Source organism: Microplitis mediator, chromosome 8, assembly GCF_029852145.1.
Source record: "Microplitis mediator isolate UGA2020A chromosome 8, iyMicMedi2.1, whole genome shotgun sequence".
Classification (NCBI taxonomy): domain Eukaryota; kingdom Metazoa; phylum Arthropoda; class Insecta; order Hymenoptera; family Braconidae; genus Microplitis; species Microplitis mediator.
The window spans coordinates 24,486,925-24,502,834 of NC_079976.1; the positions used below are offsets into that span (position 1 = coordinate 24,486,925).

The window sequence follows — 15,910 nt, forward strand, 5'->3', positions numbered from 1 at the left end:
TTTAGATGTGACTCATACATTTTAGGGCTGCCAGACTGAGCCGTACTATTTAAATTAAAATATAATATTTTTATTCTGTCATATAAATAAATAAAAAAAAAAATCTGGCGTTCTAGCCAATTGTTTCAGAAGTCAACTTCATACGGATAATCCGCTTGTAATTATCAGGTAATTGTTTGTCAATTTATTGCGATTGATACCTTATCGTTCGTATACGTGTTAAGATATTAGTTCATTGATATATTTAATTTAATTATTAAATGTAGTAAAATTTTTTGTCCGATATTTTAAAGCAAATTTTAAATTTCTTTACTTTTTACATTAAAATCCTCGTAACTTTTTAAATATCGATCCCACAAGAAAATTTATATCAACATAATTTATTGGAAATTAAATTTCCTACAAATTAATTTCTCATATAAATTATCATAAATTTGATATTTATAAAGTTACAGCTTATTAAAAATTATTCATACAATTTCCTCTTAATTCAAATTTTTTTATTGAAATTAAAAATGCCTGTAACTTTTTAAAAATCAATCTAATGAAAAATTTTAATTAATCATAATTAGTAGGAAATTAAATTTTCTACAAATTTATTCCTTACAAAAATATCGATATAATTAATATTTACGGAGTTGTAGCTGTTTAAAATAAATTAGGTTTAGAAATATATAAAAAAAAAAAGTAATTTTATCTGAAATAATTAAATGTCAAGTTAAAATAAACATAACATATATTTAATTAGATGTATAGTATAATAAAAATATATAAATTGCAAGTAGACATGACTGGTGCGCAAATTCAGCTTGGGCTATTCGCGTCGTCATCTCAACAATGACTCATTTCTATGAATAGAGATCCCTACTACTTGCCATATGTAATTCTTATATATATACATACGATATTATTGACCAACATTTTTAATTTTCAAAATTACTAAAAATTTTTCAAATTTTTTTATGGTTTTTCTTCATTTATTTTATAAATAAATAAACATAAAATATATATACGGAAGTATTGTTAGCCTTGATATTTATTATAATAATTTAAATATGTTTACTAAAGTTACTGGCAAGTATTTTGTTTATACTTTTATTTTACGCAGTTTAATAAATTTTTCGTCACGTGATTTACTTTGTATATATATATTATGAATGCGCAGTGTGTAAAATATAGATGATTAATAATTAATTATTTAATTATTTATGCGCGAGGTAATGAATTTAAACACGTGTTGATTTAAATAATAATTTTTAAAAAGTCAATGGTAGAATTTAATTGAATTATTTTTTTTGAACTTGTTATTGACCTATCACGTGTACTTGCACATTTATTTGTTACACCGGCACACAAAAAAAAATAAGTTCTCTGTACTTTTGACGGGATCGATTTATTCCCATGTATTTTGACCCGCTGAATCTGAATCCGAGGTCCGTTTAACCCGTACACCCTCAGATTTTTAGAAAACTTTAAAAAACCTCAAAAATACACAAAAATCGACCGTTTTTTAAATTTATAAATTTTTTTAACCCTAACTAAGCATGATTTTTATGTATTTCGGTCCTCTACATACTAACCTGAAGTTTATTTAAAACATTAGCCATTTAAAGTCTGAGTAAATTCCAAAAAACCCCAAAAAATTGCAAAAAAGCAAAAAGATTCTTAGTATTGTGATGAAAAAAATTTTTTGAAGCATATTAAAATTTTTTTATGTATTAGGCCAAAATATTTTTTATATATATATCACAGATCAAACAATATGATTTCTTTTATTTATTTCGATTTAAAAAATGATTTTTGTTATACCAAATTTTATTTTTTTCGATTTTTTGGGAATTTTTGCCATTTATTTAAAATTTTAGAGATGTCTGAGCCATGGATGTTCGAGAATTATATGTGACAGATAAACATACATGAAAATAATTATTTATTTAGCCCTATAAAATTTTTTTCATCACAATACTAAGAATTTTTTTGCTTTTTTGCAATTTTTTGGAATTTACTCAGACTTTAAATGGCTAATGTTTTAAATAAACTTCAGGTTAGTATGTGGAGGACCGAAGTACATAAAAATCATGCTTAGTTAGGGTTAAAAAAATTTATAAATTTGAAAAACAGTCGATTTTTGTGTATTTTTGAGGTTTTTTAAAGTTTTCTAAAAATCTGAAGGTATACGGGTTAAACGGACCTCGGATTCGGATTCAGCGGGTCAAAATACATGGGAATAAATCGGTCCCGTCAAAAGTACAGAGAACTTATTTTTTTTTGTGTGCCGGTGTTATTAATATTTACTTGCGTAAAAAAAAAATCATTGAAAATTTTTTTTTTTTAAAACTTACCAAGAAGAAGAACAGGTTCTTTTTTATCTTCAATAAGTGCAGTGAGTACCAAAAAAAGCGGGTGTTCTTGGGGCAAATGCTCCAAATCATCAGTACAGTCATCATACAAAATAACTTGCCGATAATTTTTACGTCTCAATAAATCTTTGTCATTTTTTTCAGGCGCGAGATCCGCGAGTGTTACTTTTTTTTGCATCAATCTCTTCCTATTAATTCGGTCACAGCAATTTAAATTAATAGCACCACGAATATGATTTGTATTATAAACCGTAAAGGGCCGGCAGTCAAGCAGAACCAGATCCGTTGACGTATTAATTCTGCTGGCGAGAACGTCAGGTTCAATAGTCCGCGATTTGTGCAAAATTAATTGGCGCTGCAAGTTTCCACCGTCAGGTAAACAAGGACTCGTTGGTAAGCTGCCACCCCCTATTTCACCAGAACTTACATCAAGTTTCGAACGCTTTGAACACGAACTGGTGGGTAAGACACTTCTTATATAATTAAAATGCTGGTACTGAAGATTGTACGAGTGCTGATTATGCATGCGGTGTAAATCATCACCAATGTCGATACTGTTTGTACTTCCGCCGCTTGCATCCTGATTGCTGCTGCTCGAGGATATCGTCGAAAGGGTGGGAGAAGTCGGCGTCATTAAGTAACGCTCGGTTGGACCCGGTCCTGGTTCAGAGAGGCTCCGATTTAATGCCAATTTCAAATTATCACGGGGACGTGAGACGGGTTCGTAGACTAGGGTTGACATTTTTGGGCTTTTTTTGTTTGAAACTTGGGCTGACGGTGATGCTGATACTGAAAAATATATAAATAATAATCATTATTATTATTGCAGTGCCCTTATAGGAAGAAACAATAGGCCCAAGCTTGGCCGAGGCTTGACGCAAGACATTAACTCTGGGGAAAGCTTGAAATCCAAGCTTGGCCCAAGTCTGTCTAAGCATCGAAATAACACCCAGCCAAGCTTGAGTGACAGTGTTGTGCCAAGACTGCATCTTAGTATTGGCCCAATAACCAATGCTAGTATAGTGCCAAGATTGCATCTAAGTATTGGCCCAATATCGAGAGCCAGTATTGTGCCAAGACTGTTGCTAAATAAGCACCTATGCTTATTAAAAATAAATTAAAAATAAAAAAAAAATATTAGTAGACATGTGCGTGATGGTAACATATGGAAATAAATTTGTACACAGAGAAATCAGGTGGATTGATGAAACTAATTTTTTTTTTGCATTTGCTGGGTCTCGAACCTGGTCCTTCATGACTGCTAGACAAGCGTCTTATCCACTAGGCTGTTACGCTATTCACAGAAGCCAGGGGTTTTTAGGTACCATTTGTTATTTAGACTGGTAAACCAAGGCTTGTCACTTGAACGTTAGTCGGATCTCGGACCAACCTTGGGAGGCCGAGCCTCGGTAGCCCAGTATTGTGCCAAGACTGGCCCCGTTGTCAACATTATTTTTCCTACAAGGGTGGTTTGTTTTGTTACTGTTTGGCTACACGGAGATAAGTTTACGGTAATAATTACAATATATTATAGGAATGGTTCCCATAACGTATCGTAACAGATTTTTTTAAGTATCGATTATAGAAACGGCACCCATACAAATTATAGTAACCATTGCCAACTATATAGTTTTCATTCCGATAAGGGATATAGAGATGATTCCTATATTATTATGGTAATGATTACCATAACATTAGAGTCATGTGGATCAAGTGTGCGCAAACCCATGTATTTTTCATTTCAAAGAATGGGTTTGCGCACACTTGCCCACATTACTCTATAATAACCATTACCATATATTATGGTAACTATTACCATTGTGCAATAGGGAATGATTATCATACTATATGTGATAATCATTATCATGCTTATATATGTTATTAACTATTTCTTTCTAGTATAGTAATATTTATTATTGCTTATAGTAATAGTTACCACTTGGATAATAATATTTGTTATATATGAAAAGTTATGTACCTGAAGATCGGAACGTTTTTCACTCAGCGAAAATGAAAAAAATTTATGTAATTTGACTGATTAAGGAGTAGATGGGGCTGGCCTAAAATTTTCGGCTACTAGTCCAGGTGCGAAAGATTTCAGAAAGATCCAGTAGATTTTTTACTTTTCATTTTGTTTTTTTATTTTTGTTCTGTGAAAAACGTTCCGATCATCAGGTGCATGAAAAGTTTGTAAATTTTACCATCTGAGATAGTAATGATTATTTCACAGGTAAAGATGGAAATATTTACTTGATTAACATGGGAGATGCTACCAATTTTTATGCAGCGTGTACCATATCTTACGGTAGTTATTACCATACACGGAGAAAAATGTCGGCTCGAAACCTACCAATTTTTACAATGCTGTCGACCAAACTTGAAACAAGAAGTGAAGCATCCAAAAAATTACTATGCTCATAAGAAAAATCATTATGCTGTATCACAATATTTACTATGCGCGCGAAACTTATCAATAAGCTTTAATAATAATCACTTTTATACATAATAATAATTGTGATGCGGTATAATAATTTACTATAAGAGCATAATAAATTTTTGGATGCTTCACTTTCTGTTTCAAGTTTGGTCGACTACAGCATGATAAAAAATTGGCAGGTTTTGAGCCAACATTATTAAACATTCATATTATTTTCAATTTTTTTTATTAAATACTTTTAATTTATAATTAAAATATTAATGAATTGTTCTTTGTACACTGGAATATTTTTTGGTTATTACTTTGTTTTTATAAATATTATAATAATTAAGTTATCAATTAAATGATAATTAATTGACAAAAGTATAATTATAACTGTGATGTATGACATGGGATTGTACTTTTGGTTCAACGGCCCAGTAGATAAAGCGGTGGCTCAGTGGCCTTAAGGATCCGTCTTCGAGACTCACCGAAAAATAAAAAAAAGTCGTCCTATTTCACTGACACTGGCCGTGAAATTTTTGTCAGTATTGCCGCTAAATTTTACTGGCTCGATCAGTCAATACTCACTGATATACTTAGTAAAATTTTATCACTGAAATCAGTAAATATCAGTGTTTACTTCCGTAAATGGTAGCTAAGTAAAGTAAGAGACCTAGTACCCGATCATCAGGGAACTAGCACCCGATCACTCATGTATTTGTATATCTATATTTACTGGATTTTACTAAATATAGATATACAAATACATGGACTGATCGGGTACTAGTTCCCTGATCAGGTACTAGGTCTTTTACCTTATCCATCAGTGAAATTTACTGCTAGCTTCAGTGAAATAAAATTTTTGATCGAAACAATGAAATTCTCTAGGAATACTGATGAAAATTTCATCTTCAGTGTCAGTAAAACAGGACGAATTTTTCTTCATTTTTCGGTGGGTCCCGAAGACGGAACCTTTACGTCACTTAACTGAGCCATTGCTTTATTTACTGGGCCATTGAACCATGAGTAAAATCCCATGTCATACATCACAGTTATAATTATACTTTTGTCAATTAATTATCATTTAATTGATGAATTAATTATTATAATATTCTTAATTGATAACCAAATAATCTTTCAGTATATAATGAGCTATTAATTAGTATTTTGATTATAAATTAGCAATAGTTAATAAATAAATTGAACGGATAGTTCATCATCGTTGAGATAAAAATATAAATAATTTTCACTGATTCAATAACTCAAATTAAGTCATTAAGTAGATCAGTGAAATTTTTACTGATTGTTAAAAGTACTAATTTAGTGTTGACGAAATATTCTCCTGTTTAAATCAATTAAAATTTGACTAATTAATTTTCAGAGAATGATAAACATTTTGAGTATCAAGTTCTATTACAATTATCATAACTACTAGTAATTAATATAAATATATAATGAGTATTTTTTTCAATAGTGGAAATTTTAATTACTAATATTTATCAATAAATTAATCATCAGTACTATTATTTTTACTATTTATTACGACCAATTTAATGAATTGCATTAATAGTAATAACTATTACCCGCAAGTAGTAAAAAATTTTTAACATTAATGATTATAAAAGTTGCTAAAAAAATAGTAATCAATAAAAATATTTGTAATTATTATTGACAATTATTAGTACTCAAAATTTATTACAATTAATAATTAATTAGAATAATAGTACAAATTATCCATATAAAATTATTAATTTAATAAAAAACTATTTTATGATAATTAAACAAAACTTCTGATAATAAAATCCATTTACAAACAAAAAAATCTATAAATAAACATTACGACGATTAAGTAAAAAAAAAAAATACTATTAACATTAGACCATGATATGATATATTTATATATATATATATTCCAGGACCCAGATGACTCATACCCTAATATTAGAAGGTGAGTACGTCTCATCTTTTTTCTCTATCTCTCCCCACTTTTGGACTATTTTTTTCTTTCTCTTACTCATTCTCAGCGAGGACCTGAAGCCCAAGTTGCCTCAACTTTAAATCATTTTCTTTCTTTCTTATTTTTAAAATTACTCCCTCCAAGCTAAAACTACGGGTCGTCGTTCCTTCTTTCTTATTCGTGTATATTTTAATGTGAGTAAACGCTGAAGAATTTAAAACCAGCCTCGAGACATTTACTAACTTACAGGTGTACTTACACCTGTTTTACAATCATTTTTTATTTATTTTTCCCATTTATTACTTCTTTTTTTTTTTTTTTTTCACCATAGAAAATTTTTAATTTATACCTAAATTCCCGCTTACTTTTAAATTTTTCCCGCCAAAAATTATTTTGTCTCATTACCTGATTAAAAACTTTTTTTTTTTTTTTTTTTTTTTTTTTGAATTAATCCGTTCGAACACTGTCACTGAGTCATTTAAATAAACACTGCACTTGTAAATCACTAGACAAAATTTTTTTTTTTTTTTTTTTTTTTTAAGAAATAGGTAAATTTGAATAAATACTAATTGTAATTAAAGGTAGTAATTTATGAATAATTAAAAAATGAAATAAATAAATATTAAAAATTTATAATAAATCGACTAATCGCGTCGAGTGTCGAACAGTGACTGTTAGTTTGTCGTCTCGTCTCGTCGCTCTAGACCGCGGGTAAAAGAGTACAACAGAGAGAGTTGCTAACTGGCTGCTAGTCGGAACCAATGAGCTACCAGCTGACAGAGAGAGACAAACAATATTTACTGGTGGGGTTTTAATTTAAATCCACTAGAAAAATTTACCTGTCGAATTACTAAAGAATTTTTTTTTTTGGGGTTGAAATTTTTTTTTTAGTAATTTTTTAGTACCATTGACTTTTGGAATTGGATTTAATTACGAGTTTTCTGGACTATGGAATTTTACTAATAAATTTGAGTTTTTTTTTAAATTGAATCTTATTTTTTTTCTGAACTTTAAACCTTTGTAACTTTTCAAAAATTCAATTTATAGAAAAATTTGTTCTTATACTTTTCAAGAGGGGTTCGCACTTTTGTCTCTATTACACTCAAGCCCACGAACGGTACTATCTTTGTTGCACTTGTGCAGTAAATGGAAACTTTGGCCGAGTTTTTCTCTTGAACAAACGAATATTATCAAACAATTAAAGCGGACTTCGCTACATTAGACATTAGTGCATCAATGTGCAGTCTGTTTAAATATAGTGGAAACCTAAACATGCAAACTTCTCAATAAGACAATTTATAGATAAATTGAGAAAAATATAGATCGCCCGAACTGGGAATCGAACCCAGACCAATTCGGTATCGCGCCGAGTGCTCTACCAGTTGAGCTATCCGGCACTATACTATATTCCGTTCAATTTGTATTCAGTATTTAGAGATTTTGTTTCCGAAAACAACTCAGCCGAAAATATCTGATAATAAGAAATTTATTTCTATACAATCATATCCTTTTTAACAATTAACATAAACTTAATACATATTTTGAACGCTATGAAAAGTACATAACTGTAATAATGACCAAAGATTTGATTTTTGTAGGAAATATAATTTTCTAAAATTTAGTTCCTTATAAAAATTCATTTAAAGTTAGTATTAGAAAAGTTAATGCCGTTTAAAAATACAAAACTTTAATAATGATCAAAAATTCAAATTTTGAATTATTGTCTATAAACTCAAAATCTCTGTAACTTTTTAAATATTAATCCTACATAAAATTTTGTTCTTCTGTAATTTATACAACATTAAATTTCTTTTAAAAAATTAATATAAACTCAATATTAATCGACTTAAAGTCGTACTAAAGCAACTTGATGTTCAAAAATTTAAAACTCCATTCAAAATTACTTGTACTATAGAATTTAAACCAAACCAACAAAATAATTTGAATGAACAAAAAACTACCGAAAAAATTAAACGTTAATAAAAAACATAAAGTATCGTATAATGAATAATAAGTTACTTAATAACTTTAAATGTACGCTCATTAACTTTAATCATATATCTGGTTTTTAAAAAAACCGTCTATGTTAGTTATGTTATATTAATGTACAATGACGTATTTTTTATTATTGACGTGTGTGAAGCGCGTGGATTTGTATTAATGTATTAATGTGTGTTGTGTTGCTCGCGGTTTTAAAATCATGCGCGCGCATGACGTTCTTTGAATGTGTATATTTACCTTCTACATACGCAAACAAACATATAAAATGATTTAAAATGGTTGATGAGTCATACCCACGACGTTTTACGTTCGTTATCTTTCTCATTGCGTTTTTATCTCTCTTTATTTCTTGGCGCACTTTTCACTTATTGTTATTATTATTATTATTATATTTATATATCTATATACATATTTAAGTATAGTACGCGTGTACTTGTATTTACATTATCTATATTTTTATTTTAATTAGTACACATGTACTACAACTTATTTTGTAATAAAGTCCGAGAACTAATAAGAAAATTTTTAAATTCTATTGAAAAACATTTTTTGTTATTTATCTGTTATCATTATTAGTACTTATCATGAAAATAATTATTAGTATTAACAAATACAAAAAAAAAAATTATTTTTTAAGGAATTGCAAAAGATTAAATATTTCGATGGCTTAAAGTGTTTTTTTTTTTTTTTTTTTTCAAAAACAATTGCCAAAGAATTTCGATGTAATTTTTAAATTTCAATAAATTTTCTGACGTAAATTTAAAAAAAAAACAATTACAAAATTCCAAATTTAAATTTTTAAATTTCGCGGGATTTTTTAAATTTATTTCCCGCCAGAAATTAAAATGTTTAAGCAATTTTTTTTTTAAACCAAAGTCCAAATTTTGAAACTTGAATTAAAATTAAAAATTTTTGTTAAAAAACGTCAGTTAAAAAATTTGAAATTGAATTATTATGAAAATTTTAAAGATTCGTATAAAAACAAAAAAAAAACATAAGGTAATTTAAAGTTATTTAAATAAGAGAAGATGTTATATAATTAATATGTATGATAACAATTATAAGATGTTGACGTAGATTATTAATGTTTAACAAAATATGTGTATGTAAGATTGGGATAAGTAAAAAAAAATATAAAAACCTTCGGGTGATAAAATGATATGATAAAAAATGTGTATCACGATACGACGTCACTTGTAAGAAATGATGAGTTTGAATTTTCTAGTGTATCTTTAATTATATTTTTATTTTTACTGCAGTAGTAAACAGAAACTTATAGAAAAAAAAAAAAATTTCCAGGGACTTTTTATGTGGGAAGAATTTTTTGGGATGAGTAGAAAGTTATTTAGGCCCGAGGCCTATTTTAAAACTATTAGATATTCAAATTAATTTTTTTTACTTAAATATAAAATATTTACATAATTGACATATTTATTTAAGTGCGTGGGAGTTTTTTTTTAAATTTGTGAAACTATTATAGTGACTTATAATTTATGAATCGATAAATTTTTTTTTAAATAAAATTATTTTAAAAATTTGACAGTTTGTGACTACGGAGTTTTGTTTTGGATTGAAGTTACCTTTAAACGACTGTAACTCGGTAAATGGTGGGTTTATGGAAATTTTTACAAGATAATAATTTGTAGAGAATTAAATTTTCAACAAAATATAAAAAAACAAAATTTTTTATAGTTGAGATATTTAAAAAGTTACAGGAGTTTTAAACTTAAGAACTAATAAATCCGCGAAATCGCCAATTGAATTTTTCGGTTTTAATTTTGTAACTAAAAAAGATGGTAAAAAAAATTAATTTCAATTAAATAATCTATTATCTACTCAATTTACAAATAAAATTAATGAAAAAAAAAAAATTCTGCGAAAAAAATCAAAATGATTAAGTAATTAAAAATTACCTTTAAAATGTTGAAAATTAAGTCGTTTAATCCGCGGAATAGTAGAACACGTTCTCGTTAACGATGGCATACTTATATCTTTATTGTTATTATTATTATTATGATTATTAATATCTTGTCCGATAGTCAGCAGTAATTTCGGTGTATCGATTTCAAAATTCGCGGGTCGTTTTACTCCGGCTTTGATAACTTCCAGATTAACTTTGCACTTGTCCGCAATTCCACCTGCAAAATAAATAATTATTATTATTTAAAAAATACTAAGTAATTAAAATTTTGTCATTGCTACATTGATTAATCATGATTAAAATATTTAGTTGCATTATGTTAAGAAATTTAATTGCAACAGTTTTATTAAAAAAGAAAAAATTAAAAAAAAAAATTTGTAATCTTTTTTTTTTATTTTAATTTTGATTAATTGTTTAATTAATTGATTAATTGATGAAACTTACCATTAATATCACTGGAAGTAATTATCGGAGACCGCGAACGGTTTAATGGAGACTGAGCGTCTGTTGGTCTCGCTGTTGATATTTGAGCACTCATATTTTTTTTTTTTTATACTTCTGTATATGTATATATTTATATATGTAACAAACTTGACTCTGTATGCATTAAAAGAAAAAAAATTTATCATATGTGAAAATAAAAAAAAATCGATTTAATGGGTAAGCAAAAATAAAAACATGAGTCATAAATTTGAAAGTTAATTAAATTGGAGGTCGGTTGAAATTAAAAATTTCGATTTAAAAATTTTTCGTATTTTCCAAGCTGTAAAAAAAAATAGTTATTGTAATGATAACAAAAATATTAATGTTGAATAGTTTAGAAAAATTAGTAATATAAGTAAATTGTAAGCACATTGACTTGCTGAGTCATAAGAGAGTAGACAAAGTAAAGATCACAATGGACCTTGAGTAAGTAGGGAGCAGGAACTGATTGTAGCCAAGGTAAACGACAATATTTTTTACTCTTTGTGCGATGCATTTGTTAATTTTATTTTATTTCGTTTTATTTATTATTGTTATTATTATTATTATAGAGGTACGCAGCTTTAAATATAGTTTTAGAGTAAAGTTATATTTATGCTGGGAGACGGGTCCAAGACGACCTCGAGGTTAAATTTTAGTAACCAGTCATCAGATGAATATTGAAATAAGAAAAAAAGGAAATGCGTATATTTAAGACATAAAAGATAAGTATAGAAATTTTGATTTATCGAAACAACATAAAATTTTTCTTCACTGCGAGAAATCAACCCTCGCTCTCCTGCGTTAGTGGGAATACTGACCACGACACTACAGATAAATTGTCACTATTTATCCATCAATTAATATCGTTAATGACTTTTTACAACTAATGATCAAATAGATTAAATTTTGAAGAGAGTTGTAAGTATTGTTGTACATAATTAGAGATAAGAAATGCTATGAATAGATAGAGAATTAAATTCTGAACAAAAAAGTCCTTTGTTGTTTTTTTATACGACAAATAGTAGTTGAATTATTAATAATCACAGTAGTGATGAATTAGGCGCGCCGGAGAAAGGGGAGGGGGTAGAAGCCTCAGGCACCGATAGCGCAAGTAGTAAGCGAACCTGAGGCTGGCGGGGCGAGCTAGCGCCTGAGGCCTACATCCCCACTACTTTTAGCACGTGGCTCATTTTAAATAATTTGGTTATCGATAACTTAACAACCGTAAGTCATAACGAAAAACGATAAAATACTTTTATGTTCAGAATTGAATACTCTATCGATCTATGAAATATTTCACCGTTAAGTTTTCTTTATTAATCTTTTATTCATCATTTGTTGATCTTTTATAAAAAAATAAAATTACTTTTAAATTTTATATGGCAAGATTTATAGTTAATCGTTCAGAAAATAAATTTATAAACAAAAAATTATGTCCGATACCGGGAATCGAACCCGAGCCTCCTGGATTAGATTCGACAGGTATCCTAGCCACTAGACCATATCGGATTGTTACCGCTAGTGAAGTTATTAACGATATCAATGTGAGTCTATTTGAAGATTATGAAATACAATAAATATGTTCGATAATAGAACCAACGGTCTCCTGGAAAGTCATTGTCAAGTAATATTATTTAAAATTATTAAGCGTAAGCATTATAATACTCAAGCTGTCTATGATGTCTATTTATAATCAGGTTGTATTGTTTGTTGTTTAATTCACAATAATCAAGAAAAAAAACACTATAGGCAATATAACGAATCCCTAAATTAATTTTTTCAAAAATTTTTATTCGAAAAAAAGAAAAAAATAAATGTCGATTTCATACGGAAAGATTTATAGTTAATCGTTTAGAAAATCAATTTCTAAAAAAAAAAATTACCCGATACCGGGAATCGAACCCGAGCCTCCTGGATTAATTTCGACAGGTATCCTAGCCACTAGACCATATCGGATTGTAACCGCTAATGAAGTTATTAACTATATCAATGTAAGTCTATTTGAAGATTATGAAATAAAATAATTATTTACGATAATAAAACTAACACGCTTCTTAAAAATCATTATTGAGTAATATTATTCATAATTAATCAAAATAAGTATCATCCATAGATCTAGGATATGGTCGTTAACAATAGTTTTTTTTTTTGTCATTTTTCCATACGACATTGATATTGAAATACACTGAAAAAGCCATTTTATGAATTAGGTATAGGAATCATGAGAATTGAGTGGCCAGTTTTCCTACTGTACCACTTGGCTTAGTACTATCTAAGCCAGCCCTGCTTTAGGCCTCTGTCCTCTTTTTCCTCTACGACGACTATCCGTGTTGTAAATAGATATGAGCTCTCATTTTCATTAACGTTCTCATCCTCTGTTCTTTTTAGGGATTTTGAATTGAAATCTCTACTCATTTTCTCATATTATGTTTAAATCCAACATTCGCAGCAGCGTCTCGCAAGATTTCCGTTAACACCCGTATTGCTTTCTACTCTCAGAACTTATGCTTTCTTTCTCCGTAGTATTCTTCAGGAAGTTTTATGTAAATCTGTATTTTGAGTCTTAAGCAAGTCTTCATGATCAGTCTTGGAGGTCTGAGGCAAGATACTTCCATAAGATATATCTTAAGTAAATCTGTTGCAATACTTGGCTAAGATTTTCGCGTAAGAGTCATCAGATCAGACTTGCTGCAGAATTCCTTAAGATATCTGCAGACTGCTACCCTCACTTCCTGAGTTGCATATTCAGCACAAGGAGAATAGAGACTCATTTCTCCATGATTCAGCATTAGTTATGGTAAATTCAGTGGTAATTTAATGTTTGATTTAACTTTATCAAGGAATAATATTAATAATTTGTTGCGCTTTAAATTTTATCCAAGACCACTATAGGTACTAAATTTGAGCAACGAGAGGCTCTAAGAAAGAGAAACCGATATGTTAAGCAATTCTCAGCAAAAAGATTTTTAAAAAGAATAGTAAGAAAGAATTGATAAAATCTGCATCAGATCTTGTTTAAATCTCCCTTTAGAAACTTGCGAAGGACTTTTGTCAAGTAATATGCTTAAGACAATACTACTAGGGTTGTCAATAACACAGATGTCATAGATAGTAATATAGTAGTCAGTACCCTCCCCTATCACTTTGGAAGTCAATATTCAATTCCTCCTAAGGACGAAACATGTTTTTTATATTTCCAACAAAAAATTTCAACTCATAATCAAAATTTTTCCTTATAAATAATATATATTAATACATAGTATACCTATAAAAAGTTCATTGCAGTGCAGATATTTCAATATAATGCACTAGTATTTATAGATATAGATATAGATATAATTAGCAAGTCATAAATCCTATCGTGACTACCGCCTGGTGACCCAGCCTTGTAATCCCCAGTGCCTCTTTATACCCTTCTATACTTTAATACCACCCTCTAAATAGGCTGCACATAAATACCTACACCTATTGCAGTTATCGATCTTTCTATACTCAGCTAAACTTGTTTTACTTCACATCTATTTACTATATTCTTATTTTAGACTTCTTTTAATATTTCATTATAATCAAAATACTTTTTTTTCTTTATTTTATATTTAATTAGTTTTCAATAAATAGTTTATTATTCATGACTTTTTTTTCGAACTGATTTAGTACAACGTAAACATCATAAATCGTTAAGTAGGGCAATAAATTGACTTAATGGGTTACACAGTGTGATAGTTTTGCACCTGTGACTTTAAAATCCTAGGGTATATTTATTTTATTTATATATTATTCCCTTCCTTAGGGATTTATTTTTGAATAGTGGCTTATAAGATAAATGAAAACTGAGGGAGGAAAAATGATGACTCAAAAGAAAAAATTGTCAATCAATAAAATAGAGAAGAGGGCGAAGCAAAATGGGATTCGTTTAAAATTTATAAATATATTTTTTTTTAATTTTGGTCTTACAATTTCGAATTAATAAATTTCCAAAATGAGAGCTAATCACAAAAAGTGAAAATGGAATTTTTTGAAGAACTCAAAAACGAGTGATTAGATTAAACTCAAAATAGACTGGGCTATAAATATTTATAAGTTCTTCCAATTAACTTATAAATTATCGAAATCGTTGTAGCCAATTCTAAGATATAGACAATCCGTACATTCGTACATTCGCACTCTCAAACTTGTACTCTTTCCAAATCCTCCGAAAATTATTTTCAGGTCTCGAAATTAAAATTTAAAAATAATAGCCAATTAATTCATCAATTGCTTTTCTTAAGAAAAAATTAAAGCCTTCCAATAAAATGTTTCTGTCGATCTTTGTATATAAGTTACGTAAAAAATATCAATGACTCATTTAATCTTGAGTGACAAGACATCAATCTGTCTTAACTAAAGTTAATTAAACTAAATCTTTTATAAAAAGAAAAAAAAAATATTTACAACTAACTTATGAATTTTAATATTCATCTAAAATTTTATGTGTTAAAATATGCAAAGCAATAATTAGGGGTGACGGAGCGTGCCAAAGTAATTAAATCACAAGGTGTAAAATTCAAAGGGTTAATTTAAAAAATTCATTGGAATTAATCTTACAATTTTTTTCATTACTAATTTTTTTTTTTTCGATAATTGAATAAAATAATGAATGAAAAAAATTACCTTGTACTGTAAATAATTTGTAGCGCCAGAATATATTTATTAATTGTTAAATTTTTATTTAAAATAAAAATAAATAAATAAAAATAAGAAAATTTAGTTTTTAACAAAACGAGGAATAGAGGCACTGAGGTCGGTGG

General features: G+C 28.3%; 1 protein-coding gene across 2 annotated transcripts in view; it reads right to left on the minus strand.

Annotated features, from left to right (window-relative positions):
• LOC130672828 (dual specificity protein phosphatase 10) overlaps positions 1-15,890 on the minus strand; it is a 36,087-nt gene extending 20,197 nt beyond the window's left edge. Inside the window, exons 1-4 of one of the 2 annotated variants that reach the window (XM_057477585.1) lie at positions 15,774-15,890; positions 11,103-11,421; positions 10,651-10,875; positions 2,343-3,149 (exon numbers count right to left, since the gene is read on the minus strand). In XM_057477585.1, the coding sequence (XP_057333568.1) occupies positions 2,343-3,149; positions 10,651-10,875; positions 11,103-11,196 (1,126 nt within the window). In that variant the 5' untranslated portion in view covers positions 11,197-11,421; positions 15,774-15,890. Of the gene's footprint in view, positions 1-2,342; positions 3,150-7,141; positions 7,623-10,650; positions 10,876-11,102; positions 11,422-15,773 lie in introns of those variants that run through there. The other variant, XM_057477586.1, reaches the window with a different exon arrangement.
• Between the last annotated feature and the right edge of the window lie 20 nt (positions 15,891-15,910).